Raw genomic sequence first — 27,576 nt, forward strand, 5'->3', positions numbered from 1 at the left:
TATTTGTACTGCGTTCTCGTCATCTTGGCCCCATCATAAAGCTTGGAAACCAAGCCTTGGATGACCACTTCATGCCCGGAAGGCTTTCAATGGCTCAGATAGACCCAGTAATTGGAGAGAAGTAAAGGGAGCTGATTTAGAAGGTGATTCTGGAATAATCGTACCGTCCATATTGTGTATTGTGTACTGTGTTTGTTCTGTACCACAAATGACACAGATGAGGTGTATTTGTCCGCCAAATGGGGGTTTCGAATGCCTGGTACTTAGACATCCACTCCATAAACTGGGGGAATGACTGGGATACTAATTGACTCCAAATTCTAGACCATACTCACTCCTCAAATCATGCCATAGGGTTGCAGGATGCCAGCTGATTCCACCTGCTTCGGGCCCGGGGCGGTGACAGAAGCTGAGTCATCATCGGCACCGGATAAAATTACTCACGAGAAGCACGGCGTCAGTCGGACTTGCTAGGTGCCCCAGCTTCACATCACTTCCAATCGCATTCCCCCACGCCCCCCTTTGATGGTCAACCCATTGAACCATCACCTCACCACCCGATTGATCACCTTTTACCCCCGCCCTCGCAGCCCTCTGGGCTCCACCTCGACCATGGCCACCTTGCTCCGCCGGCCAGGCAATATTGCTCATTTCTCGAGGAAAGCCGCGGAACTCACCGGTCGCACGACACTGGCCTCCGTGCGTACACAACCGCCACGGCTCTCATCGCTTCTGTCACATCCCTATAGGGCCTACTCTTCGCAAGGTCCCGGTGGTCCGACACCCCCGGACAACAAGCATGATGAAGGCCAGAACCAGGAAAAGAAGCCCCATTCGGTTCTGACTGATGCCGAACTGAAGAGTGTGGACGAATGGCTACAGGGTATGGATGAGGTGCGACGGACCCAAGTTCGCGAGCACCTGATGAAGAATGGTCTCCCGGACGAAGTACGAAAGCACCTTGATCCGAATCACCCTCCGACTTTGATGGACCGTATAAGAATGATGCGGTTCTTGTGGGATGTTACGACCTCGAATGAGACAATTTCCAAACTCCAAGAGCAGGACAAGTCCAAGCAAAGCAGCAGCCCCTTCAACTTCTTCTCTGAGAAACCGGAGAAGCAGGATCAAGAACCCAAGAACGATAGCGACCAGCAACCCAGCGGACAATCGCCAAAGGACCCTAAGCAGGAAAAGGACCCCAAAAAGGAAGAGCAACGGAAGAAACAAGACGACAAGAAGGGCAAGCTGCCCCCGAACATGGGCAAAGTCTTTGAATTCCGCTTCGATCCCGTCTCTTTCCTGATTACTTCTCTCGTCACCTATTACGTATACCGCAGCTTCTTCCCCGGCGAGGCCCAGGGTAGGGAGATCACCTGGCAGGAATTCCGATCAAACTACCTCGAAAAAGGCCTTGTTGAGCGGTTGACCGTCGTGAACCGCAACAAGGTTCGTGTCGATCTTAACCGCGAAGCTCTGTCCGTCGCTACTCCCGGTGAAAATGGTCAACCCGCTGCCTCCGTCTTCTTCAGCATCGGCTCCGTGGACAGCTTTGAGATGAAACTCGAAGCTGCTCAATCTGAACTCGAAATCCCATCTGATGAACGTATCCCTGTTGCGTATCATGATGAAACCCCTTGGGGTGGTGTTTTGATGTCATTGGCTCCTACTGTTCTCTTCCTTGTTGGTATCTTCTGGATGTCGCGTCGTGCTAGTGGCGGCGCCGGCGGCCAGAGTGGAATCTTTGGCATCGGCAAGAGTCGCGCCAAGCGTTTCAACCACGAGACCGATATTAAGACCAAGTTTGCCGATGTCGCAGGCATGGACGAAGCTAAGGTTGAAATCATGGAATTCGTTAGCTTCCTTCAACAGCCAGAGCGCTTTGAGAAGCTTGGTGCTAAGATCCCCCGAGGTGCTATTCTGTCAGGTCCCCCTGGTACTGGTAAGACACTGCTTGCCAAGGCCACCGCCGGCGAGTCTGGCGTGCCCTTCTACAGTGTCAGTGGTTCCGAGTTCGTTGAAATGTTTGTCGGTGTTGGTCCCTCTCGTGTCCGCGATCTGTTCGCCAATGCCCGCAAGAACACCCCTTGTATCATCTTCATCGATGAAATCGATGCCATTGGAAAGTCCCGCGCCAAGTCCAACGTTGGCGGTGGAAACGATGAGCGCGAAAGCACTCTCAACCAGATTCTTACCGAAATGGATGGTTTCAATACCTCTGAACAGGTCGTTGTTCTAGCAGGTACTAACCGTCCCGATGTTCTTGACAAGGCTTTGATGCGTCCTGGACGTTTCGACCGTCACATCTCTATCGACCGACCCACCATGGATGGCCGCAAGCAGATCTTCCGTGTTTACTTGAAGAAAATCGTCACTGATGAGGACTTGGAGTACATGGAAGGTAGACTCGCTGCTCTGACCCCTGGATTTGCCGGTGCCGACATCGCAAACTGTGTCAACGAGGCTGCCCTTGTTGGTAAGTTTCCAAAGATCCTCTAACTCTTAGAAATGACCCTAAGGTTCTAACCATTTTACAGCTGCCCGTGAGAACGCCGACAAGGTCATCATGCGACACTTCGAGCAGGCCATCGAACGTGTCATTGGTGGTCTCGAGAAGAAGTCTCTCGTCCTTTCTCCCGAAGAGAAGCGAACCGTCGCTTACCACGAGGCTGGCCACGCCATTTGTGGTTGGTACTTCAAGTGGGCCGATCCGCTCCTCAAGGTCTCTATCATTCCTCGTGGCCAAGGTGCACTTGGTTACGCCCAATATCTTCCCGCAGGCGGTGACACCTACCTGATGAACGTCAACCAAATGATGGACCGCATGGCCATGACCCTGGGTGGTCGTGTCAGTGAGGAACTTCACTTTGACACTGTGACCAGCGGTGCTAGTGACGACTTCAACAAGGTCACCCGCATGGCTACCGCTATGGTCACCAAGTTCGGCATGTCTTCCAAGCTTGGCTACATCTACTACGAGGACGATGCGCAGCAGCAGCTTCACAAGCCCTTCTCCGAGGATACCGCCCGCAACATCGACTTTGAGGTGCGCCGTATCATCGAAGAGGCCCACACTCAGTGCCGTAACCTCCTCGAGGAGAAGCGGAAGGAGCTCGGTATCGTTGCTGAGGAGCTCCTGTCTAAGGAGGTCCTCGGCCGCGACGACCTCATTCGTCTTCTTGGCCCTCGTCCTTACCCGGAGTCTGGTGAATTCGCCAAGTACTTCGACGGTAAGGGTGGACAGACCATTGCCCCACCTGACCACCAGGGTCCTGAACAGACCACTGGTAAGGATGGTCGGGATGAGACCCCTCTACCTCCTTCATAGGGGCGAGGAGTGAATTTTGCATTGGTTTGATTCAAGTTTGAGAGGAATGATATCACTGTAACCTCTCTTTGTTTTGTATTTATGGCATTTTTTTCTCCCCTCATCTTCTCTTTTCTCTACCCTCTTATACACCTTTCTTCCCTTCCGTCATGTCGCGCTCAATAAGAAGATCATTTCCTTTTTTTCTCTCTCAAACATCCGTCCCCCCTCTCCAGCTCCGTGTTTAACCGGTTCTGTTCTACTGTACTGAGTGTATAATAGGGAGTTTTGTTGAAACTTGAAACCTGTCTTAGACTTTGTCTTCTTTCCACATCTATGTTACTGAATCTTGGGAGAACGTAGCCCATAGCCCATAGCCAGTGATTCAGGCTATTTTAGAGACATGTTGTACCTTGAGTCAGATCTTCGGGTGTGCAAGATCCTCACAACATTATCAAACTGCTAACATAACCATGTCACCACCGGAAATTCTGTATCAGGACTCCTTCGACCATTGCTCTCCCCTCCATAACTTCTCCGTTGTCCACAGCCAGTAATCCCGACCTTTGATCAACCATACCAGCCAACTGGGTAGTTGATAACCCATTGCTGCACCAACACCTTTGCTCTGTCCGATCGGAACAACTTGTGTCTCGCTAATGTCCTCCTTGTAGATCCGATCCTCTCCGGCTGAAAGCAAATCCCGTTTCAGATTGGCTGCAACAACTGGCACAGCACTGAGGATATTATGCACACCAGGCCGTGCACAAGACATTACATCGCCAATAGCATAGACCCGCGGTCCGGCTTTGTCAACTCGCAAAGTGGACGTGTTGGTCTCAACACGGCCATCTTTCAACAACGCATCATTGACAAAGTCGGTGTTAGGCTTTGTGCCAGTGGCGGGGATGAAGATATCGGCTTGGATGATCTTTCCATCTGCAAGTGTCACTGATGCCTTGGAGATCAAGGCTTCTTCCAATCCAGCGTTGGGAGGCTCGACGGCTTGAACTCTGTTGTTCTTGATGACCGTCACGCCCAGCTGAGCGAGGAACTTCTCTGCCTTGATCGCAAGGCTTTGTCGAAGAGTGGACAAGATCTGTGCACCTGATGTCACAACTGTGATATTGACTCTGGGCTTCTCTAGCATCGAGCTGAACCAACCAGCTCGACCGTTGAGGTACTCGCCCAGCTCGCCTGCGGTCTCAATGGCGGTTGGGCCCCCACCAGCAATCACAATATGTTTCGCTCCGGGCAATGCTTCACGGAATGAGTTCCAGCTTTCGCGTAGACTGGTTTCATCTTTGTGTCTGAGTCCATGCAGTGGCGATGGTGTTGATGCACCAGTGGCAATGATGAGAGCATAGAAGGGAAGCACTGTCTGGGTTTCATCGGGGAGTCTGATGGAGACCGATCGATTATTGTGATCCAGGCTGATCACCTTCCCATTCGCAAAATGGAAGGAATCGGTTGAATATTGCCTGAACTGTTTCGTGATATCCACAAACAACTTGTCTTGGGGTAACAAGTCGTCCGAGATCAGAGCACGGGGGCATGCTGACCGACATAGGAGTTTGCTCGATATGCTGACCAGGGTGACTTGGTAGTCTTCTTTATCTGGAAGACTTGGAATGACGTGCTTCAGTATGTAATGTGCACTGGATATACCTGCATACGAGCCACCTAGGATCAGGATGGTCTTGGATGGAGCGGGAATTGCGGCCATCTTGCCTGAATTTAACAAAGCTCGTCTAGGAAGCAAGCCCCATGTATATTATCTATATCCACGGAGTCAAGTTTTACTTATATATGAATCGCTGGCTGACTTGGCATGGATGGATGAGGTTAGGGCTCGGCTTAGGCAGAACTGAGTACGCGGCGATCTAAAGCCGAGAGACCGAGCAAGGCGCGAGCCTCGTAAGCATTAGGTACCTTTCGGCTGGAGCTTCCTCAGCTTCTTATCTCTACGCTGTATCTCACATATTGAAGGATTGAGTGTGGTGGAAAGCGATGGCAAATTGATTATTGACTACATGTGTCTGGTGGAACATGTCTGGACGATGTGTTTCGATTCCAGCCCACTACCTCATGGTAAACAAGGTGCTCTGATTTCATTCATCGCACAGGTATTCAGTCAAATCTATGAGATGACTGCCATGAATGCTAAGCGAGGGACACATGGGTATTTCATGTGTTGCACAAAGAAAGATGCATAGTAAAAGATGACAAAAAAGACATGGCTTTGAAAGCGACCAGGCAGTACTCCGTAGGGATGTTAAAAGATGCACAAAAGGGCCTGTAGCTGTTTTCCCCAGTAATTTTTGCAGTTTTCCAACCACAAATCTTTCTCGACGGATCCGAAAACCACCAAGGGAAAAGAAAGTGAGGATGAGTTCATCAGAAGATGCCAACAGTAACTGTTCGATCTCCCTCAACGCTCCACATTCCTCACCCAATAACTCCAATCCACAAAGCCCTATTAGGAGCCCCGGTCTACCAGAACTCCCCAAGCTGCTTGATGAAAATGGCCGGGACTTGCTGAGCGATGAAGTGAGCGTGGAAGGATCAACGCTCGCCAGGAAATGGTCGAATGCCACCTTACGCAGGTTCGATCGCTTTTGGTATGGCCCAGCAAGAAATTTGTTCTCTCAAGGGACTCAAGATGAAGGCTCTCCTGTTCAAGACAGCGTGTCGGGTAGGGGTAGCATGTCTGTTGAGAGAAGCCACTTAACGATCATTGATAACCCCGAGCGCAATGTGATGGAAGCGGATGAATTGCCTCGCTTTTTGAACACCGAAGATAATTATCGGCGGGTTTTTCACAGACCCCTATCGCGATTCTATAAGCCCAAAATCTTGCAGGAAAAACTGCTCGGCCCCGAGAATTACAAAGACTGGGCTGTGGCAATGGAGGAAAAGATGAGGCAATGCAGCAGAGCATGGGGATGGGAAGGCGACATTATGCTGGCGCTATTGTATGGTGACTCTAGCAGCCAATGGACCCGACTCAACCCAAAGGTGTGGATGATGATTTACAGCAACGTGTCTCCGCATATCCAACCTCGTCTAGCTGCTTTGGACAGTTTGGATGCCCATGAAGCTTGGCAGCACCTGGAGAGAACGTGCGGAGGGCGTGTGCCTTTGAGAGCACGGTCTGTCAAAGGTGTGCGCGATATTATGAGCATCAGGTATGACAAGTGCTTGTCACTCAAAGAGTATCTAGACAGGATGATCTTGTGCATTCGTGCGATCGAATGCAACCCTCACGGCGAGAAAGAGAGGTCTCGCGGAGGAAAACGCAGTGAGGGTATGGAAAACGAGTGGTTGTGGTGTCAATTCATACTCGTCAACCTTGGACCAGAATGGGAATCGTGGGTTTCTGAACTGATGGAGAAGTCCAAAGACGGCGGACACATGGCCGACGCTATCACAAATCTTCACAGGCTCTTCCAGATCATCGAGGCGGAAGAGGCCCGTCGCATCCAAGCCTCTCGTTACACAAAGTTTGGCGAGTCATGACCAAGTGTCAGCCATTCCAAATGGACAGATACTCCCCTGCCGATTGGTTGAGATAAGACAACAACAGTGTTTGGGATTGAAAAGGGGGTAAAGAAAAAGAAAAAGTACATTCAGCAAATTGGATGTTTGTGGTAGGGAAATAGGCATAATGAAAAGATCTCAGGAAACAAACAGCCCATCCAGTATAAACTTCTCGCCCTCAAAATATTTATCAAATACAGCGTCACCTTAGTTGTTCTTCTTGCTGGTCTTCTTGGTCTTCTTGGCCTTGATGGAGAAGCGAGGAAGGAATCTCCCAACACGAGCCTGGTAATCACTGTACTCAGGGTACTTGCTGGCGCTGATGCCTTCGGTCAAGCGAGTGCTGCCTTGGAAGATGGCAAGATACCCGAGAACACCTAGGCCGGCCCAGCTATAGTATGTCTCAGTGCGGTAGCAGGACCAAACGTACATGGTCAGCCAGACGGCCTGCTCGGCAACAAAGTTGGGGTGACGCGACAAGGACCAAAGACCGCTGACGACAAAGCCACGCTCGAGATCCTCGGCGCTGAATTGATCCTTGTAGGCTTCGGGAATGCGCGCGTTGTCCTGGTACTCCTTCTTGGCAGTCTGGAAGTTCCACTGCTGACCATCGGCAAAGAACTCGATGACGATGAAGAAGAAGATGGCGCGAGAGAAGGCCAAGTCGGGAAGGCCAAAGGTTTCGGTGCCCTGGTTGTATGCGGCGACGACGAAAATGTAGGTCGGGGCGGTGATAAGAAGCAGAAGCAGAGACTGGGCTACTGCGATGAAGCCAAGGTTAAAGATGCTAAAAACGAAAGCATTGTTCACCTTGGATTGCACGATCTTCCAGCGATAATCCTCGGAGCCGATCGAGTATCCTCCTTTGCGCCAGTAGTTGAAAGTCAGGCGAATCTATTGCGTAGACTATGGTTAGCACGGTCGTTGGTGGTCTTTAATGAGAAGTATCTTACACTCCAGAGAACACTGATGGCAGCGATTGTATCCAAGGTGTGAGTCTGGATTCCAGACAAGCGAGCCCAAACCGCGAAATGCACATTGTACAGCGTGGGGAGAATGCTCCAGAATCGGTCAACTTGCGAATAGTTCCGGTTGATCTCAGCTGCAAGGAAGAAGATCGCGGCCAGAACTCCACTCAAGGCAAGCGCGGAGACCATAGGGTTGGTGGCCAGATAGACAGCTTGCAAGCTATACACATCGCGACCAGCTTCGTACAAGCTGTCCGGCAGCCATGGCAGCTGGGATGAGTAAGGGCGAACGGTGAGTTGGAAAGAGGTATAGTCTGCGAGGGACTCCAGACGGGGAAGCGGTAGAGATGCCATTTTCGTATGATGTACTCCGTACAGACTCAAACAAAAACTGCACAGGGGGAAAACAAAACACAAGCCTTTGCTAAAGTGGAGTTATGCGTAGATTACCTCATCGAGTATAGTCTCACCCGAAAGGGATATTTATGGCCTCAGGCACCCAAGCGCGTCAAGTTCAGGCACCAAGGCATAAACGAACTTGCAGATATTCATCTCTTCCCTCGCGTCTTGCGCAGATGTGATCCACAGATAATCAAGACCACCAAAATATGAACTTCATGTGATCAATACTCGGGCTCATAATGGCTCGCAAAATCCTCTGTGTGGCTGAAAAACCCGCCATTGCGCGCGCTGTGGCCACTCATTTGTCCGGAGGTTCTTTCCAAACAGTAAGTACTTAAGAGCCTAGCTGGATACCAACTAACTTTGACAGCACTCCATTCGTGGCAATCCATATGTCAAAAACTACGAATTTGAATTCAATTTTGGGGGCGCCTGGGGAAACTGTGCTGTCACCGTAACCAGTGTCGTGGGCCATCTCACCGGCTTGGACTTTGATCGCCAGTACAAGGGCTGGCAGTCATGCCCTCCTGGATCACTATTTGAAGCTCCCGTGCTGGAAGCTGTTGATAAGGTGAGGAACAGTGGGTGATCATTGCAATCCACTGCTGATCTTCGTACCAGGACAAACTCCCAATCGCAGAGAACATTCGGAACCAGGCCAAATATGCCAAAGCACTTTTTATCTGGACTGATTGTGATCGCGAAGGCGAGCATATTGGATCAGAAGTCCGTAATCAGGCAAAAGCAGGAAATAGTCGAATCGAGGTGAAGCGAGCCAAGTTCAGTAACACAGAACGCGCGTAAGTCGAGGTGAATTGCGACAGCTTATCAACATCGCTGACCTCCGCCAAGTCATGTGCGCCAGGCTGCTCTAGCACCAATTGATCTTGACGAGTATCAGGCCAATGCCGTAGCTGCGCGCATTGAGTTGGATCTTCGAATCGGTGCTGCGTTCACTCGCCTGCAAACCCTGCAGTTACAGACAGTCGTGACGGCTTTGAAAGAAAAGGTCATCAGCTACGGTGCGTCTTGAATCGACTTTATCATTGGTCTATATGGGCCCGGACTGATTGATTGCAGGATCATGTCAGTTTCCTACCTTGGGATTTGTTGTGGATCGATACCTGAGAGTCAAGAACTTCAAACCAGAAGACTTTTGGGGCCTCAAGGTCATCTTGAATCGGGAGGGCAAGAAGGTCAACTTTCTCTGGAAACGAGTGCATCTTTTTGACAGAGCTGTTGTGACAATGATGCTGGAACGCTGCCTGGCTGCAAAGCAAGCCAAGGTCACAAAGGTTGACCAGAAGCCTAAAAGCAAATGGCGGCCTCTACCTTTGACCACCGTTGACCTGCAAATGATGGGCAGTAGATTCCTTCGCATCGACAGTCAAACGATCATGAAGGTGAGCTACATTTCAACTCAACAAGATCAATCACTGACACGCTGCTAGGTGGCCGAGACACTTTACACCAAGGGATACATCAGCTATCCTCGAACAGAAACTGATCAATTCGACAAAGCGATTGATCTGAAGAAACTAGTGGAGAAGCAATATCCCGATGATCGGTGGGGTCAATACGCCCGAGAGTAAGCCATTTGACAAAGTTTCGTTGGATACGCTCTTACAATTTCTGGTGCAGACTCATCGACGGAAAATTCAAGACACCTCGCTGGGGTCGCCATAACGATAAAGCCCATCCCCCTATCCACCCAGTAAGCTGGGTCTCTTCGAGTCAACTGAACGCAAACGAAAAAAAAGTCTACGAATTTGTGGTGCGTCGATTTCTCGCCTGCTGCTCTGATGACGCAAAGGGCCAGGGCTCAGAGGTTGAGATAAGATATGGAGATGAATACTTCCACGCAAACGGACTGATTGTATTGGAAAGAAATTACTTGGATGTTTACACTTACGACAAATGGGAAAGTAGCCAGCAGCTACCCAATTTTCAAAGAGACGAGATGTTTGAGCCCACAGAGGCGAACATCTTTGAAGGCAAAACAACCGCTCCGAATTATCTCACTGAACCCGAACTTATCGGCTTGATGGACGCCAATGGTATTGGTACGGATGCCACCATGGCAGAACACATTGCGAAGATCAAAGAAAGAGAATACGTCGCCGTGAACTCACGAGGCGGTGGACGCTCTGCGGTGTCAGAACTTATTCCGACACGCCTGGGAATTGCTCTTGTAGAGGGCTATGACAATGTCGTTGCAGGTCTTCCGAACAGTGTGTCACTCAGCAAGCCATTCCTTCGGAAAGAAATGGAATTGCGAATGCTCGAGATATGCTCGGGTACCAAAACTCGCCAGGAGGTCGTTCAGCAGAGTCTTGACATGTACCGTGAGGTCTTTATTCATACGCAGAGACGTATCAGCATGCTGAAGACTGCCTGTCGCAAATATCTCGTTGAACCCCCCGAATCATGATCACACACTACTTTGTTACTCTATCGTACATGAGTCCTACAATTGAGCCATTGCAGCATCAAATCATTGTTACTTTTAAGTTTGATGGATTGAATCACAACGGATCTTATTCACTCAGAGTCACTCGAAATCCTAAACGCCAGATACAACGCGTCTCAAATCAATCAACGCCCCCACTATGCTTGTATGGTACAGTTTCAGGGTCCCAAGGGCCCAGGCTGCGGGCCAGCCATTCATTACCCCCTCCCTGGTGCTCAGAGAGGTGGCGGGCGTCTCACCGAGTGCCAAGTCATTGGCTCTCGTTCTTGAACCTCCTCCGGCTCAACGACCTTGGTTTTGGGCGAAGGGGTCTTCGGCGGCGAGTTCACAGCGGCCGCAGGCTTGGGATCCGCAGGGGTAGGCCGCTGAGAGGAGGGTGTGGATTGTGAGTTGAAGGAAACGGAGGATCGGGGGCTCAGGCTTGGGCTGAGGGCATCCATACTCGCCCTCATACCGGCCAGGATGCCGGGGCTTAGGGGCGCGTCAAATGAGGCGGGGTTCTTGGCGGCGCCTCCGGCGCCAAAAATCTCCCTGTTGCCCCGGGAGAGACGCAGCGCATCCATGCCATCGGAAATGTCTTTCCCCAACATGCTGTTTAGCTTTGCTAGATTCTTTGGAATGTCAGAGAAGTTCTTTGTACGATCCCACAGTTCACGAGTCCTGGTACGTACTTCAGACAGCTGGGTGTCGGTGGATGTCATGATATCCACCACTTGTTGACATGTCTGGTCCATGCGCTTAACCGCGTCTCGGAGGATGTCGCCAATCTTCTCTGTGTTGGCGGTGCTGGTCCAAGACATCTGGTTGAAGACCTCGGACAGGGAACCAAGGTCCTCTCTCTGGCCGTTGACGTGGGCACAGAGGCTATTCACTGTTTCAACTAGGAGGAAGGTGTTCTTCCGGCTCGCGTCGATGCATTCTCGGACATCGCCCGCGAGGTCGCTAACGTCGAGCTGTCCTCGGATTGCATCACGGGATTTGAGTTCCAGGACTGTAATCAGGACATACACCTGGAGCACGAAGAGGCCCACAAAAATCGGTCCCCATATGTGGATGTTGAAGGAGGGCTGGGGCTCCGTCGTGGTCCAGAACGTGTCATCCAAGATGTAGTCCGCAGTAGTGGAGGAGGAGGTGGGGAAGGGGGAAGAGGAGGAGGAGAGGGCGGAAACGGCCGCTGACGATCGCTTCAAATCCAGCTTGGCCCGCTCGTAGGCTTCTTGAGCGGCCGAATGGTACGAGTAAACATCTTCTCCGATGGTGGCGTCATCCTCGGTGAAAACATATGGCCGGACACGCTTCAGGCCGTAAATGGATGTGGCAATCTCCAATGATCCGATAGTGCGCCACAGAGAAGTGCTTGGGGCGTTCCCAAGCGGAAGGGTATGCCAGACCCCCAAGCCATTTAGGGCGGCGAGGAGGGTGGCCACAAGGTAATAGTAAACCATGTTGAGTGGTACAGTAGGCTAGAAGTGCTTCAATGATAAGAGTTGATGAAGAGGAAGAAGAACTTTGGAAGTGGATGAAGTTGAGTTGAATGCCCTCGGGGTTCTTGGAGCTTTTATAGAAAAGCACGAGGGAGAGGAACCTTTTTCAAAAGATAGAGTAGAGATGAAGTAGAACAATCATACTTTGTCTTTTTCTTAGAAGGATGCGCCAATGGCCGACCTACCCAAACTTGAATAAACATTCCCTTTGTGGTGGCTCTACGCTGCTGTATGCCATTGTTGGAGTCCAAAAGGAGCATTGCGTGAATCCTCTTTGTACTGCCCCCAGAGGGTTGGACAATATATTAAAATAAAGGGGTGAGCTAATTTAACTATTCAACAAAGAAGATAAATGGGCACAGGCAAACAATAGAGCTTTTTCTAATACCGCCAACTATGTCTCCACCAAAATCATGGAATAGCCGTGACTGATTTGATTGCAGAGTCAGCTGAAGCTCTTCGTTGAGAATAATCAGATTCATCCAGTCTCTTTTGCTTTTAGTGAGGAGGACTCTTGATATGTTCAATTTAGCTCTCCGGTGTCGATGCCGACGGGTCCACCCGGGCAGACCCACCGGTCCACTTCCAACTGGAAGTACGGAGTAGATATCATCAGATTCTCATTGTCATTTGACTTGGTAGAGATATTAGACAACAGACCAAGGTCCCTTGTAGCAAATGTTGGAGAGTATCCCTACAGAGGATTGCAAGGCTGATTATCTTAGGTCAAGTGAAGCCGGGCTGAAGAATTCAGAGCTAGATCAGCTTACATGGACGACATAGATGATCATTTGTTCAATTCTAAATGACTTTGGCCTTAGATACCATTCACCACTACTTATGGACCATTGTGCATATTTCCATCGAAAAAAATAAGGAGCAGGTTACAGTGACGCAAGCATATGTGCGAATGAATGCTCCCCGAACCAAGTCAGTCCCTCGGCTGGCCGTGCAAGCCCAGTACCCGATTACTGAAGTCGCTTGCTCAAGACAGCACCGTACCAGACAGTGGCAACCAAGCTAAGAAGGTTGACCAAGCTAGAGATGCCGTGCACACGGCCAAACTTCTTGTTCAAGGCAAGCATCTCCTTGGAGTGAGGCGCAGGGTCGTAGCTCCGCTTGCCATCGCGGGTTTCTGTAAAGCGTTAGGAGACAAGGTACGAACGGCATGGGTTTGGAGCTCCGGATCTTACCTTGGTGCTTGCGCTCGCGCATCACGTTGACGGTGATGGGACGCAAGACAAACATATTCACCAGCCCAGTCACAGCCACAGTTGCCATGGGTAGGAGAGTGTTGAGGCGGTTCTCGGGCGCTGTAAGGCCCGAAAGACCGAGGGCTTCCCCGCCGCGGGATGCAGTCAACGCAACGACTACTGGAAGCGCAGTCTGGAGCGAGAAGTAGATGGGGAAAATGGCGGTCTGGAGGCTAGCAAACTGAGGCCGCGGGAGAGCGCGGAAGGCCACGAATCCACCAACAAATGACTGGCGAGGAGTTAGTGTGAGAAATCTGTATGATTAAAGGGGACCAAATCTAGCAAGTTGCCAGACGGCATGCTTGAATTTACCTGGTAGAACTGGGTTCCGAGGAGGGTGCCGTAGCTAGTTTGTTAGCAAATGAAGCTTGCATGAACTCGGAAACAAACCTCAGGATGTGGTATGGGCGAGGGTCCGTCATTTTTGATAGAAATGGGAACAATCGATGTGGGTTGCCGATTGAGTTGGAGTAGTTGACTTAAGTTGGAGCTTGGAACTTCAAGAGGGGCCGTGGCCGTTAGAGACACGCGACTGTGGGTGAGCCCTATTATTTCCACCATCGATTCAAAGTGAGCTAGAACTAAAGCCACGCACCAAGCAAACATGGACAAACATGGGCAGGTGATGTCATGTGCTCTCGCGTTTTGGGTCTAAACCCAAAATGGAAATATCACGCGTCTGCCTGGTGTATCTGGACTCTGACCTGCACTTTTCGGCCTTTCAACGTCCCATCTTCAACATTTCGTTATGGCTGAAAAAGAGGCAACAGTTTACATTGTGGACGTGGGAAGGTCTATGGGTGAGCGTCATCATGACCGTCCAGTGACCGATCTTGAGTGGGCCATGCAGTATGTTTGGGACAAGATTACTGCAACGGTACGTCTCTCAGGTCCTCTCAATGTCGATTTTCTGACAGAATCAGGTGGCTACCGGTCGTAAGACCGCAAATGTTGGTGTAATTGGACTCAGGACAGATGGTGAGTGCAGTCCAACAAGTCCGTCACAGCCATCTGATATCTGCATCACCAGACACATCCAACGAGCAAGAGGACGATGACAGTTATTCCAATATCTCAGTTCTGTTTGAGCTCGGCCAGTATGCTTATATTCTCTGTTGCCCAATGATGGGTTACTTGGGATTGCTCAGCTAAACTCACTCAGGGTCCTCATGCCTGATATCCGGTCGTTGCGAGAATTGATCAAGCCTAGCAATACAAATCGCGGTGACGGTATGTCTTAAATCTCCAAGTTTGTGCTTTGTATACTAACTACACCAAAGCGATCTCTGCTATCATCACTGCCATTCCCATGATCACTACTTTCACCAAGCAAAACAAGTACAAGCGCAAAATTGTTCTTGTAACCAATGGCACGGGTGCAATGAGCAGTGAAAATTTCTCAGATGTGGTAGAAAAGCTGTTGGAGGTCAACATTGAGCTGGTGATCCTGTATGTCTCTTTGAGCTGATTGCTGCTCCAGTGTATGCTGATCATATCCAGCGGTGCCGACTTTGATGACCCAGAATATGGGGTGAAAGAAGAGGACAAAGACATGAACAAGGTATTTATTCCATATAGATATCTAGGAGGGCACTACTAATTTCTGAACGCAGGCAAAAAACGAGGAGCTACTTCGTACCCTTGCAACAGACAGCAAAGGCATGTTTGGAACGCTGGAACAAGCAGTCTCGGAGCTCGAGATTCCCCGCATCAAAGCCACGAAAAGTATGCCGACGTTCAAAGGCAGGCTCACTCTTGGTAATTCTGATCAATACGAATCGGCAATGCACATCCCCGTGGAACGCTTCTTTCGGATCTCTGTCGCTAAACCCACATCCGCAAGTTCTTTCGTGATCCGCTCTGGGGCTGAAAGTGGTCAAGGCCCTGCTCCAGGGAGTCAGGCCCCAAACGCTCCCGATTCTCTCACGTCAGTGCGAATGTCGCGCACATACCAAATCTCGGACGAATCTGCCCCGGGAGGAAAGGTAGACGTTGAGCGAGATGATCTCGCAAAGGGTTACGAGTATGGACGCACGGCAGTTGCAATTGATCAGGCCGATGAAAATGTCACCAACTTGCAGACATTTGCCGGGCTAGACTTGATCGGGTTTGTTCACGAGGATAAAGTGCGGTTTCATTGTCATTTCAAGGCAACCTGCTAACACTATTCCACAGTATGACCGCTACCTACACATGTCTAACACAAATGTCATTATACCAGAGCGTGGCAATGACAACGCATCTATCGCGCTTTCATCCTTCATCCATGCCCTCCACGAGGTTGAGTCATATGCAGTTGCTCGATTGGTGACAAAAGAATCCAAACCCCCGATGATCGTTCTGCTGGCACCATCCATTGAGCCAGATTATGAATGTTTGATCGAAGTGCAGCTCCCATATGCCGAAGATGTTCGGTCTTACAGATTTCCACCTTTGGACAAAGTTATCACTGTCTCTGGGAAGACTTTGACGGAACACCGCAATCTCCCGAGCGCTGCCTTGAAAGATGCTATGAGCGATTACGTCGACAGTATGGATCTAGATATCAAGAATGATGAAGGGTGAGTGGACAACCTGACTTCTCGTCGACAAAAAGATTAATTGAGCCAGTGATTTCATCGAGGGTCTGCCAATTGAAGATGCATTCTCACCTCTGCTTCACCGTCTTGACTCTGCCATTCGATATCGCGCAGTTCACCCAGATGACCCGATTCTGGAGCCTTCAGAGAAACTCACTGAATTCTCCCACCCATCGGAAGATATGGTCAACAAATCTAAAATCCATCTCGCAAAGTTGGTCTCTTTAGCAGACGTTAAAAAGGGTAAATCTCCATCTCTGCATAATCGTTAGAGCTCAGCTGATATACTCTCCAGTCCCTCCCAAGACAAGGGGTCGCAAACGCCAACGCGAGACAGAGAAACCCCTCTCTGGTCTGGACGTGGACGCTCTCTTAAACCTCGAGCCAGCACGCTCCAAAATCTCCACCGAGAATGCCGTCCCAGAATTCAAGCAGACGCTCTCCCGTGCAACCAACATTGAAGCCATCCAGGATGCTGTGCAGCAAATGGCGATCATCATCGAGTCGCAAATCACGCATAGTCTAGCTCACTCAAACTACGACCGGGTTGTCGAAGCTCTTGGGACTATGCGCGAGGAATTAGTTGACTACGAGGAGCCGACGATGTATAATGATGTCATTGTTTCGCTCAAGGAGAAAATGCTGGCAGAGAAGCTTGGTGGGGATCGGAAGGAGCTGTGGTGGGCTATACGGAAGAACAAGCTTGGTCTAATTGAGAAAGACGAGGTCGATAGCTCGACGGTTGAAGCTGATGAGGCTCGTGAGGTAAGCATCGCTCACTGATTGGTTTTACAGGTTACTGACAAAGATATAGTTTCTTGCTGCAAGCTGAAATGGTTGGGTAGCATCAGGTGTAGACTGGAGAAGTTGCTCAAGCCCCGAATAATTGTTATCAAGTTTACAATTCATCTCAAAGGTGCCTGTCTGGTAGCATGGTCTACATATTGACTACCACTGATGTAGAAGGGGAGAAAAAGAGAACTTGATCTACACTTTGAGTTGGGAAAGTTTGAGAAAGCTCATGATTGAAATCGTGATATGAAATAGTATTGACACGAACAGAAGGACACTTGAAATAATCAGGAGCACCAAGCCCGACACGGACGAGACACAAGTTGCTGATTTTTCATCGTTCATAAACCTGCAAACCAAACGCCACGCATAGCATGCCCAGAAACCATTGTTCGCTCCAGAGAAAACAAACCGACAAGTCAGACCGAAAGAAAAAGTAAGCGCAAACATTAAAAAAGCATCCAGATGCATCACAGAAAAGGGTATGCAGAAAGGGTGTCCATAAAGGACGATGAGAATCGAAACGTAGAACCCCAGTACGAGGGAAGATACAGCAAATGCAATATCTAGTGGACAGTTTTGGTGGCTCGAGCCGGGCTGATGTTATGGTTGCTACCAACACGTCCACTTGCCTTTCGAACCCCACGGCTCTCACTGCGGTTGCTATCTGTGACTCGGCGAGGACTGGAGCGGACCTTGCTAACGGAGATTGGTGCTGTGCCGCTCTTTCGGCTGACGGGAGTCTTAGGTGTGGTGTGGCCAACCCAGTTTTCTTGATCATGGTGGTTGTCTTCGGCAATGGTATAGCTGGCGGTGACAGTCGCAGAGTAACTAATGGAACGCGACGTAGGTGAGGCAACCGGGGATCTCGAAGATCGCTTTGCTAGTCTGCGAAGTTGGATCTCCTCTTCGCTCTCTTCACTCTCGTTGCTCTTCCGGTGACTGCGAGGGGCTCTCTGCTCGCTCTCAACGGCTAGGTTTCCAGAGGCCGTGCGGGAGTAAGGATGGTGTCGTGAGTCCTTGCGGTGGGACTTGCGAGGCTGGCCAGGGGTCGGCGCAGGAAGATCTTGATCGGGGTAGGTTGAGGCATCATTGTGGTCGATCTCTCCAAGGGCTGCGCGCTTGGAGTGACTGTTGTTGGGAGGAGTAGACACCACACCATTGCTAGTGCGCTTCTTTGTGGAGACCCTGGGAGTCGCCGGTACAGATTGAGCAAGCTTCTCGCGCATACTATCCTCAAACCACCATTCGCGGAAAGCTCCCTGGTTGAGGTGAAGCCAGTGCTGCTGGGGACCAACAACCATTCCAGGGCGCATGAATCGCATAAACGCGATGACTTCGTTGGCGGTGAATCCATACTTGTAGATCAGATAAGCACCAATCAAACAGCCCGTGCGACCAAGACCGGCCTTGCAATGGACCGCGATACCCTTCTTCTTGATAGTGATCATCTCATGGGCCATCTTAATGAAACGGCGCACAAGTTGCAAGGGGGGACAGGTACCGTCCTCGAAGATCATATCAATGTGAGAGATACCCATTGCAGTGAAGTATGATGGACAGTAAAGCTCCGAATTGAGTCGCACGACGAGCCCGACATTGCGTTGGTGGAAGTGAGCGAGCACATTTTTGAATGGCATGGGAAGCTTGGACGAGGAGATCTCTGAGATCGTGGTGGGTAGCGCGTCGTACTCGGGTGTGTTCACGGGGATGGGTGCGACTGGCTGTTGCTGGGGGAAGCGAAGGCAAGGAAGTCCGGGGTGACCCAGTTGAAATCACCCATATCAACTCGCTCAAACTTTTCGTATCTTCGTAGCAAGTCAGTATACGATATTCAGATTCATGCGAGCCTGGTACTTACTCCTCGAGGTTGAAGTCGCGTAGCCCGCAGAGAGACTGCTCCTTCGCTTTCCAAACACCATAAACAACATCTTGGATGTTCAGGATGAAATCAGCTTGGCTGTATCCAGCATCGCGGAAAGGCATGTAAGGAGGATCGGCCTGCGCGATGGGCGCCAGGGCCAGGTGGGGTGGCCACGATTGAATCATGACCATGTAACATGCAACAAGACAGGCCGCATTTGCACGGCTGCGAGCATCTGTCTTGCTGTAGAACACAACAGGGCGGTCGCTGTTGGCTGGGTCTCCAAGGATCTCGTGAAACAGCACGGCGAATCGGTACAAGTGACCAATGTGAAGGGGGCCAAAATCGGCGTGAAACGCATTGTAAAGTAGAGTGTCGTCGATGGTGAAGTACACCGGAGAGCGGCGCTTGCTGGGAGTGGTGGGTTGGGCACGTGCGCGCTTGCTCGGAGATTTGGGTTGATCCAGATGGAAAGGGAATGGAGTCCTGGAACTCGGAGCAGAGTCGTAAGATGCGAGGTACAGGCGATCTAAATGTAGAGTTTTCTTAGTTCTGATGGCCGGGTCGTGGAGGATCAATTTGTTCCAAAACATGTTACGGACCTTGAATATACTCGATCATCTGGCCGCCGTGGCTCAAGTCAGAAGTCATGTTGGCTTTTTGTTTGTTGACAGCTCAAGCTTTGTAGCGGCGTGTAACGTCTGTTGAGGATCAAGATGATACCGTTGCAGGGCAGGTACTTTGGCGGTGCGACTCGGAGAAAGGCGATGCCAAGGGTTGATTGAATGGTCGCGGTGCAGAGACTCAAAGGCTCATGCTCAATATTGGTAACCAGGTTGCGAAGGGTAAGAATAAAAGAAAGATTCCTATACAGGTGGGGGCTTGGAAGAAAAGGAACACAATCGGAGACGCATGATGTTTTGGTAGCTGCCATGCCACTGTTATGTTGTGCCTTACCTCTTTGGGACTAGCGCCGGTCGTTGACGTGACAACCCTTTCGCCTCAGGCCGCAATGGCTGCCTTCCACATTCTTCATCAATACAAAACATGCAAACATGCAAACATCAATCGTCAATCATCTCCGTACGTTCAGACGATTGAGGTACATTGTCAAGTCCAGTGATCTCTTCTTCTATGGCGATAATCTTTGTGATTGTCTACTCTCCAAACTCCAATAACTCTCTCACCTTTTGGCTCCAGAGGTCAATAGGAGTACTCCGTATAAAATCCAAAGACAACAATGCAACGCACAATGTATATATGTCGCGCTGTACGATTTGAATGTATTAAGAGAGCTGAACGTGACAAGCGATACGTACATACAGTGATTCCGAACTCACAACCTTGTGAATTAGGTAGCATCAAATCCGGGTGGGGAGTAGGTATGAAAGAGAATGGAGCACCAGACACTGATGATACCTCATGACATATTGTTGATTTCCACGTCAGGGCTATGTGTGTTTACATGCCGCAAACAATGTTGGAAACATGGAAACTTCCATAGTTTCCACGGCTCAACGTATACTTTACAAGTTACACCTCGCTTTCCATTGATTGCTTATCCCAAGTGTGTAGTCCCACCTGATGGATTCATGAATGGTTCATAGCATATCCTCGACACACCGATGTACCTATGACACAAATTCCAGTCGGCTATGAAGAAAAAGCTTTCATCAATACCGGATCTATACCCCCACAACTCATTCAGAAACGCTTTTTATGCCCATCTACTAATATGAACTTGCAAATTGAAGAAAATCATGTTGGGTTCTAGTTGGAGCCTTGAAACCTTGGAAAAGCCACTTGCGAACTACCGCGTTCTTTTGAGGTCTAGTGCCGTTTGAAGAACCATGGGACTTCGAAAACCTTGAAAACGCCTGGGGAGGCAGCAAGAAGCCTTGGATCATCCTCTTAGGTGTGCGGTGGCTATCTGCACTCACTTTCACGGCGCAAGACCTAGCTACCTCTGCTCTCTCTCGTGTGTTTGGCGGTTGTTTGGTCAAGGTCTGAGCTTCTGCCAGCTGAACCATAAGGCGGAGGAAACACATGCGAAAAAAAATTACATACCATAGGACTGCTCGTTGCACCGTTTCGCTCTCGGTCCGTCGTAAGTACTTGATTGCGTCTGCTGAGCATACGGAGTACTCGGTGGCTGGACACTACTCCCTAGGTTCTATGCATGGCGACCAAAGCGCCGACTGGTCACTTTGTGTGAGTTCTCCCAAACGAGCTCAAAGGACTTTCTTCTGTCATAGTGAAGGTGCTCTGTATGTTGTTACTTTATGAGTGACCCTCCTCCCTCGCCATGATCGAGCGCAAATGGCAAACCAATAGCTGGTTTTCAGTCTTGGTACGCCTGCTTTGAACTCGATGGCTTATACGGGGTATTCCGTACATGAGATGAACCCTACAAGGTGGATGCGATAGAGACTAGATTACATCTACTCCGTACGGAGTACGGAGTAGTGCGGTTGCAAGGGCTAACTCTTTTCAATTTGAGCTTGCATGTGTTTTGATTAGAGTATAACACGGAGTACAGAGTACTTGGAGACTCAAAAGGGGAGATCACCAACCTTCCCACCCCGCATAAATAACAACCCTTGCGTTGGAGCCCGTTCCAAGGTCAATGCGCATCCCTCACCTCAATGGTGTGACACTTGCTTCATGTTTTTGTTTTGATTTGCAAGTGATGCATGACTTGACAGTGATTAAGCCTTAATGCTACTACAGACATGGCGAACGGTGCTCATTGAGTGAGAACAAGACCACACTCTGTGTCCTTTTCTGGGATCGTCTTTTTCATGGGTCCAAATAACCCATACATATCGAGTTTCCAAAAATCACTAGCGTGCGCCTACTGGCTTGTGATATATCAATATCTAATGATACCGCACGAACATGCCCGTTTATATGTCATTGTCTAGAGCCCATGTGTGCGCATCCACCCCTTCTTTGGCGCAATATCCCTCAGTGAAGCTACCATATGCACGGCCCGATGGTTGCTGCCATTTAGTGCCGATCTCAAGTATTCGTCCAAACAGACAATACTCCGTAGAAGCCGCTGTCTAAACTTTGACCCCCTGATGATTTGACCCCTGATGATTTCGGATGCGAGGGACTCCATGACCGTGCGGATCACAAACAAAACAACCCTGCTCCGTACACTAGGTGTATATAATCCGAGCTGATGCTACACCTCTGGCTCAGCATCAAATCATTCACTCACTTCTAGTCACTCATTTTCAGATTTTAGATCTTTCTTGCACACATCTCTCTCACCAAGTCACTCGTTTAACAATTTGAAACTTTCTCAACGCAACAATGAAGTTCACCGGATTCACCTCTTCCCTCGCCCTCGCCGGCTTTGCTTACTCCGCCGCTCTCCCCACCCTTGCCGGCATTGAAGGTACCGTCTCTGGTATTGAGGGAACCGTTGTGAATGGAGTAGTTGGACCCGTTCTGTCCACTACCGGACACCTGGCTGGTACTGCTAAGCGCGAGAACCTCGCTGCTCTTGGCTCCACTATTGAGACTGTTCCCAGCCTCGCCAACGGTGCTGTTGCCATCGCTGGCGGTGCTGCCGGGACTGCCGAGAGCATTGCATCTGGAGCTGCCGGCACGGTTGAGGGTGCCGTCTCTCCGCGTGGTGACTTGGCTGGCCTCGGCTCCACTGTCCAGGCTGTTCCCAGTGTCGCCAATGGTGCCGTTGACATCGCTGCCGGGGCTGTTGGTACTGGAGAGAGCATTGCATCAAACGCTGTATACACTGCCGAGGGTCTCGCTACCCATGCAGGCAGTCACTCCAAGCGTGATATCGAGAATCTTGCAGGACCCATTGTTGGATCTACCGCTGCTATTGTCGGAAGTGGTGTTCCCGCTGTTGTTCACGGTAAGTTCTTCGCAAGTCCTAAATGATCCCTTGACTAACGCATCATCAGAGGTTGGATCAACTGTGAATGGTCATGCGAAGCGTCAGGCATCTGGTCCCGTCGACGCTGTTGGCCAGTCCGTCTCCGGTACCCTCGCCGCTTTGTCCTCGAACCCGAATGGCCTCTTCGGTGCTCTGACTGATCTCAAGCGCGCAGCCGACCTCGGCCAAATCACCCAGGGCCAACTTGCTGAGATTCCCCTTCTCTCCGCCATCATCGCTCTCCTTGACCTCTAGGCCTTTCACCCTCGATATGGCGTTACCATGCACTTCAAAACTTCAAGACTATGTTCGGTCAATGTGATATACCTGTACTCTTCGTACCGTTATGGCGTCCTGCGGGAATTTTTGTGATTCATACATTTTTCATGTACAATACCATTCCTCCTATACATCTACATGACCTCCACACGAGCCACCTGGCCGGGAGTAGCCTTCGGCTACCAAAGAAAAAATGTCACATTTACGTTAGGATGAAATTTGCTTGGAATCAAACACCCCGCCGCACATGGACAGATAATTGTGTTGGAGCCCAAAAATTATAAATATTTCGTTCAGGTTCGAAGGCAGACAGACTACAACGAGTGCTAAGCCCCAGTGGCGTCAAAACCGCTGCATGGATGATTCATATAAGCAGTAAACAGGACACCTTATGATTAGAAATCTGGATCATGCCAGGGAGTAGTGTGTACTCCGTGCTATGCAATTATGCCGAGTGGATTAGTATTTGGAATAAAATAAAGATTGTACTCAAATTCCCAACGCACCAATCAGAGGACAGGCATATCAGCCGGGTTTCGGACGGTTTCCTATTCCGTCGGCTGCCCAGAGCTCCGTGGCCAGACCCGTGGCCAATTGGTAAGGAAAAGTGAGTCGACCTCGGTCCAACAGAACGTTCGAAAAAGTACAAGAGAAGATGTTCTCGCGCCAAGTGCGTTCCTGTTCTGCCACCTCCTTCCGTACTTTGCCAACGACGTCATACTTGTCCCCGCGTGCCTCTAGACTTCTTCCTCTCTCATACCGTCACATAACCATGTCTTCAGCTACCTCTTTCTACGATTTCGAGCCCGTTGACAGTATGTTTCCCAGATCATGCTCTGTCATCTATTTGGAACAAATCCGCTGACTCTTCACAGAGAAGGGAACTCCCTTCCCCCTCGCCTCGCTCAACGGCAAGGTCGTTCTTGTCGTGAACACCGCCTCCAAGTGTGGCTTCACCCCCCCAGTTTGAAGGCCTCGAGAAGCTCTACCAGAACCTTAAGACCAAGTACCCCGAAGACTTCACCATTCTCGGTTTCCCTTGCAACCAGTTCGGCAACCAAGATCCCGGCTCCGACGATGAGATCCAGTCCTTCTGCCAGCTCAACTACGGTGTCTCATTCCCCGTCCTCGGAAAACTCGATGTGAACGGCGATAACGCCGCGCCTGTCTGGACATTCATGAAGGAACAGCAGCCTGGTCTTATGGGACTCAAGCGTGTTAAGTGGAACTTCGAGAAGTTCTTGATCTCCGCTGATGGAAAGGTTATCTCTCGCTGGGCCACCGTCACCAAGCCCGAGGGCCTCGAGGATTCTATTGTCAAGGAGATCGAGAAGGCCAGGAAGGAGGGCACCCTCGCCTCACAGAAGGCTGGAGCCGAGCAGGCTAAGCTGTCCTAGATTGTGTAAAGGCCTTTCTTGAGTTCTGATGATACCTTTTGTCTAATGTTTGTATCTACATGCGTTTTCTGGATTCTTGTGACATACGCTGCTCAGCTTCTGAAAACTTCACTGGAGTAATAATAATTTGTGTATCAATTTCTCAACGTCAATGTCCGTATTCCAAGATTCTTGATTGCACTAGATCTTTTATCAAACTGATTTTTCCCCCATGGCCCTTTGGGTTGCGGTTGAAAGACCTGGAAAATCCTTGTCCACGGGTATATGAGTTATTCAGATATCAGATTAAACGGAAGGGTCACCCTTGGGAACCAGATTGCGCAGTGACAGGTCGTAGACGACATCCTCGACCTTCTTGACCTACAGTAGCACACAGATTAGCATCTTAGGACGGGGAAGGTCACGCGGGAATACTCACGCTGTACTTGATACCATCACTCCTCTTGCGCAGAATGTCGTTCTTCAGGTTCAAGAGTTGGAATCCGGCAAAGAGCTCCTTAATGAATGAGCCGATTTGCATCGGGCGATTGTAATCACCCAGTGTGACCGAGTTGACAGCCAAACGAGACTGGACAGAATTAGTAGGTTCCAAAGACGGAGTGGAATCGCGAAACGAACCAGCTCCTCGACCATGGCAATAAGGGCCAGCAGGTACTCCTCAATAGTCAAGTGGAAGGCGTCTTCTTCCTTCAGGTTGACAGGGACTGCAAATCGTGTCCCGCATTAGTCTCAACTTGCATGGTACGTGGCGTTGCGGTTAACTTACCATCCAGGAACTTGCCCACATCTTCAATAGTCATGAACGATGCTGAGTTGGGGCCCTTGTGTTCCTGCAGGCCACCGAGCCAAGCGGTCAGCTCGATCGAGGCAACCTGACACGCGAGTTAGTAAAGAGATTGCGTATGACGGCTAGAAGGACTAACCAGATTCTGCAGCTCGCGGGTCCACAGTCCGTTGTACTTATAGAAGGGGTGCTGGTCAACAACAGCCTTCAGACGAGCAACTTCTTGCTTCTGTGCAATGATCTCTTGGGTGACATCGTCAAGCACGGGCTTCACTGTGAAAAGTTAGAATTACCGTTTTGGACCATCATCAGAATGTCACATATGACATGACGGAAAGTTTTCGGGGGCGCGGGAAGACTACTCACGTTGATCAGCAGGCGTAGAATGAGCCCGTGACAGAATGGCCTGAGTGGAGCGCCCTATACAGGCTCGGCATCAGCTTTTGCTCAACAAGACTCCTAATCGAGAGCCGCCACAAGGTAGACATCTCGCAGAAACGTCTTTTGTGTAGCCAATCTCAGGACATACCTCTCCTGGCAAGTTTCTGCACAATATCATGGAGCTCCTGTAGACAATTTTTAGCTATCGGTTCCCGTCGCCTTCAAGGCTCGGTGTAGGCTTGGCACGCGAAGAATTCACAACTCCCGCGGCAAGATCATTGACATACATCACGAACAGTGGTCTCCTCATCAATCTTCGTCTGGAGATCCTCAAAAATGCGTTGGTCAATCATTTTGTTGGTTAGCTATGTTGGTAGGTGCGATATGGAAAGTTCAAGGTGGATTTGAGAGTTGTGGTGCAGACCGCGAGTTACGTCAAAAATCTATGCTGAGAAAAGGAAACTTGCAACGCAACCAAAAAATTATTTGATGTTATTGAAAATTAAAACAAGTAAATATTATATCATCTGTGGATTGATTTATATTCAAAGTTTTACAATCTTTCTTCTCACTTCTCTAGTAAGGGCAATGTAACAAAATGGGGCGTGGGAGATATAAATGAAATGCGCAAGTGTACTCCAGTCTACAGATTATACCCTTGATGTATGAATCAATGTATACTGCTGGATGATCCTCGTCATACGTCAGAGAATCGTCAATTGACAAGACCAAGCCAGAACCTTGGAAGCTTGTCGACGCTTTGAGCTTGCGTAGTAAGTGGTTCATGCATGGATGATATTTGCACAGATCAACCACCGTGACTCTAATCCCCAGGAAAGATAACAACTCCATTTGTATGTCCCTATTTTCAGGCGTATCGTGACCAGACTTATCCGGAAATTATCATAAACATCGTAAGGACGCGACAGGGACTGACAGACGCCAGGGTATTCGCGCGAGGAAAGGCTTAGTATCGATATCTGGTCGAGTAATCTGTACAACTGTTAGCAACTGGCCATCTCTATATGAGGACGCATGCTGACCTTTGGGGCTGACAACCAAACCACGGCCCTTCTTGGCACCCTTGTAGATGGTCTCGATGATGTCGATCAGCTCTTGCTTGTCCTCCAGCACCCAGTTCAACTTGTTGTTGTTTCCGGTACCGAAATCACACATCATGTGCTTGTTGCGATAGAAGAACATGATGGTCATGCGGTCGTAAAGCTCATACATCTGGTTGAAGTCCGGAACCTGATCAACATCGCAAAGGTAGATCACTGCGAAGTCTGTTGGTGCGTTAGCTGTTTTCCTTTTCGATCTGGAGTGGGCTACTGACTCTTCACGCGCTCAGCAATCTTGTACAGCAGCTCATCTTGGCGGATACCTGTTTCACGTGTCAGTCTGATGATCGGGGTGAGGGGGATCAACTTCAGGTACTCACAGTCAGGATCATGGTCGCGACCGAAGCGGATCACGACCAAACGCTCCTCTTCGGAAAGGATAGCCTGGTCGACATGCCAAGCCGATTGGAGGTGAGGCAGGACAATTGAACCCATCGCGAACGTAGCTTTATGCTGACCAGAGTATGCCGAAGTGGGAAGGATCGAAAAGCCTTATCAGTTGGCCCCGCGATAGAGCTCCCAGTCACGTGACCATCGTTTTTGCCCGGCTCGGAAGGTGTTGTGATGAGGTTGTCCATGATCGATGTTGAAAAGCTGAAAATAGCTCCAGGGCTATATCAAACATACAGTTAATCATCACATCTCAAATCTGATATATAGTGAGAATTTGGCCACATCAATCGTTCACAAGCATGTACGCTGAATCATATTGTTATGGAGAAATTCTCCAATCCATGATGAATCCAGAGATGCAGCTGGAACCTTGAGTAAGATGTAGCTACATTATAGAACAATCTCGGGACGAAAAGGATGATATTTCACGGTTGTTGTTGAACTGCCCTGTGATGATCAGAGGTGTCGGTGATTTACCGCTATCCTTGATTAGGCATAGTGTGACACCTTACAAAGCATACCCCGGATCCTAGTCACCTCCAGGGCTGAAACTTAGCACAACAATTGACTCAACATTTCTGATACAAGGAGAATACTTTCGATCATTCTAGGGAAGTCGAGCCAGAATCTTACGATTTGCACATCATCTATA

The 27,576-nt window shown here is 49.7% G+C and overlaps 13 protein-coding genes across 13 annotated transcripts; 6 read left to right on the top strand and 7 right to left on the bottom strand.

Annotated features, from left to right (window-relative positions):
- Positions 1-612: 612 nt before the first annotated feature.
- N7506_010660 (ATP-dependent metallopeptidase FtsH/Yme1/Tma family protein) lies at positions 613-3,328 on the top strand (the record flags this gene model as incomplete). Its single annotated transcript, XM_056959953.1, has 2 exons — positions 613-2,476; positions 2,538-3,328. The coding sequence occupies 2 exons, from the start codon at positions 613-615 to the stop codon at positions 3,326-3,328; spliced, it is 2,655 nt and encodes an 884-aa protein (XP_056809343.1).
- Positions 3,329-3,803: 475 nt separating this feature from the next.
- On the bottom strand, positions 3,804-5,033 carry N7506_010661 (NAD(P)/FAD-dependent oxidoreductase; the record flags this gene model as incomplete). The annotated part of the gene is made up of 1 exon (XM_056959954.1): positions 3,804-5,033. One exon carries the CDS (start codon positions 5,031-5,033, stop codon positions 3,804-3,806), a length of 1,230 nt encoding a protein of 409 aa, XP_056809344.1.
- Positions 5,034-5,695: 662 nt separating this feature from the next.
- On the top strand, positions 5,696-6,826 carry N7506_010662 (uncharacterized protein; the record flags this gene model as incomplete). Its single annotated transcript, XM_056959955.1, has 1 exon — positions 5,696-6,826. One exon carries the CDS (start codon positions 5,696-5,698, stop codon positions 6,824-6,826), a length of 1,131 nt encoding a protein of 376 aa, XP_056809345.1.
- Positions 6,827-7,054: 228 nt separating this feature from the next.
- Positions 7,055-8,169, bottom strand: N7506_010663 (DUF1295 domain protein; the record flags this gene model as incomplete). The annotated part of the gene is made up of 2 exons (XM_056959956.1): positions 7,055-7,741; positions 7,801-8,169. 2 exons carry the CDS (start codon positions 8,167-8,169, stop codon positions 7,055-7,057), a joined length of 1,056 nt encoding a protein of 351 aa, XP_056809346.1.
- Positions 8,170-8,456: 287 nt separating this feature from the next.
- N7506_010664 (DNA topoisomerase 3) lies at positions 8,457-10,648 on the top strand (the record flags this gene model as incomplete). The annotated part of the gene is made up of 7 exons (XM_056959957.1): positions 8,457-8,543; positions 8,588-8,788; positions 8,839-9,017; positions 9,070-9,239; positions 9,298-9,620; positions 9,669-9,805; positions 9,859-10,648. 7 exons carry the CDS (start codon positions 8,457-8,459, stop codon positions 10,646-10,648), a joined length of 1,887 nt encoding a protein of 628 aa, XP_056809347.1.
- Positions 10,649-10,902: 254 nt separating this feature from the next.
- Positions 10,903-12,132, bottom strand: N7506_010665 (uncharacterized protein; the record flags this gene model as incomplete). The annotated part of the gene is made up of 1 exon (XM_056959958.1): positions 10,903-12,132. One exon carries the CDS (start codon positions 12,130-12,132, stop codon positions 10,903-10,905), a length of 1,230 nt encoding a protein of 409 aa, XP_056809348.1.
- Positions 12,133-13,139: 1,007 nt separating this feature from the next.
- On the bottom strand, positions 13,140-13,846 carry N7506_010666 (DUF4149 domain-containing protein; the record flags this gene model as incomplete). Its single annotated transcript, XM_056959959.1, has 4 exons — positions 13,140-13,306; positions 13,365-13,653; positions 13,737-13,770; positions 13,815-13,846. The coding sequence occupies 4 exons, from the start codon at positions 13,844-13,846 to the stop codon at positions 13,140-13,142; spliced, it is 522 nt and encodes a 173-aa protein (XP_056809349.1).
- Positions 13,847-14,172: 326 nt separating this feature from the next.
- Positions 14,173-16,835, top strand: N7506_010667 (ATP-dependent DNA helicase 2 subunit KU80; the record flags this gene model as incomplete). Its single annotated transcript, XM_056959960.1, has 11 exons — positions 14,173-14,301; positions 14,348-14,402; positions 14,455-14,521; positions 14,587-14,654; positions 14,705-14,873; positions 14,925-14,985; positions 15,038-15,550; positions 15,600-15,985; positions 16,035-16,246; positions 16,299-16,768; positions 16,818-16,835. 11 exons carry the CDS (start codon positions 14,173-14,175, stop codon positions 16,833-16,835), a joined length of 2,148 nt encoding a protein of 715 aa, XP_056809350.1.
- A 526-nt stretch (positions 16,836-17,361) lies between these two features.
- Positions 17,362-19,310, bottom strand: cdcA (phosphoprotein phosphatase CDC14; the record flags this gene model as incomplete). The annotated part of the gene is made up of 4 exons (XM_056959961.1): positions 17,362-18,525; positions 18,561-18,603; positions 18,657-19,188; positions 19,262-19,310. The coding sequence occupies 4 exons, from the start codon at positions 19,308-19,310 to the stop codon at positions 17,362-17,364; spliced, it is 1,788 nt and encodes a 595-aa protein (XP_056809351.1).
- Positions 19,311-21,980: 2,670 nt separating this feature from the next.
- Positions 21,981-22,824, top strand: N7506_010669 (uncharacterized protein; the record flags this gene model as incomplete). The annotated part of the gene is made up of 2 exons (XM_056959962.1): positions 21,981-22,548; positions 22,598-22,824. 2 exons carry the CDS (start codon positions 21,981-21,983, stop codon positions 22,822-22,824), a joined length of 795 nt encoding a protein of 264 aa, XP_056809352.1.
- Positions 22,825-23,620: 796 nt separating this feature from the next.
- Positions 23,621-24,245, top strand: N7506_010670 (glutathione peroxidase; the record flags this gene model as incomplete). The annotated part of the gene is made up of 3 exons (XM_056959963.1): positions 23,621-23,663; positions 23,724-23,776; positions 23,814-24,245. The coding sequence occupies 3 exons, from the start codon at positions 23,621-23,623 to the stop codon at positions 24,243-24,245; spliced, it is 528 nt and encodes a 175-aa protein (XP_056809353.1).
- Positions 24,246-24,530: 285 nt separating this feature from the next.
- N7506_010671 (translin) lies at positions 24,531-25,763 on the bottom strand (the record flags this gene model as incomplete). Its single annotated transcript, XM_056959964.1, has 8 exons — positions 24,531-24,605; positions 24,664-24,813; positions 24,864-24,949; positions 25,012-25,117; positions 25,169-25,302; positions 25,396-25,449; positions 25,559-25,595; positions 25,698-25,763. The coding sequence occupies 8 exons, from the start codon at positions 25,761-25,763 to the stop codon at positions 24,531-24,533; spliced, it is 708 nt and encodes a 235-aa protein (XP_056809354.1).
- Positions 25,764-26,377: 614 nt separating this feature from the next.
- Positions 26,378-26,966, bottom strand: N7506_010672 (DIM1 family thioredoxin-like protein; the record flags this gene model as incomplete). Its single annotated transcript, XM_056959965.1, has 4 exons — positions 26,378-26,403; positions 26,454-26,696; positions 26,747-26,794; positions 26,852-26,966. The coding sequence occupies 4 exons, from the start codon at positions 26,964-26,966 to the stop codon at positions 26,378-26,380; spliced, it is 432 nt and encodes a 143-aa protein (XP_056809355.1).
- Between the last annotated feature and the right edge of the window lie 610 nt (positions 26,967-27,576).

The sequence above is a fragment of the Penicillium brevicompactum genome (genome assembly GCF_028827555.1).
Source record: "Penicillium brevicompactum strain IBT 35665 chromosome Unknown utg000006l_segment0_segment0, whole genome shotgun sequence".
Lineage (NCBI taxonomy): Eukaryota > Fungi > Ascomycota > Eurotiomycetes > Eurotiales > Aspergillaceae > Penicillium > Penicillium brevicompactum.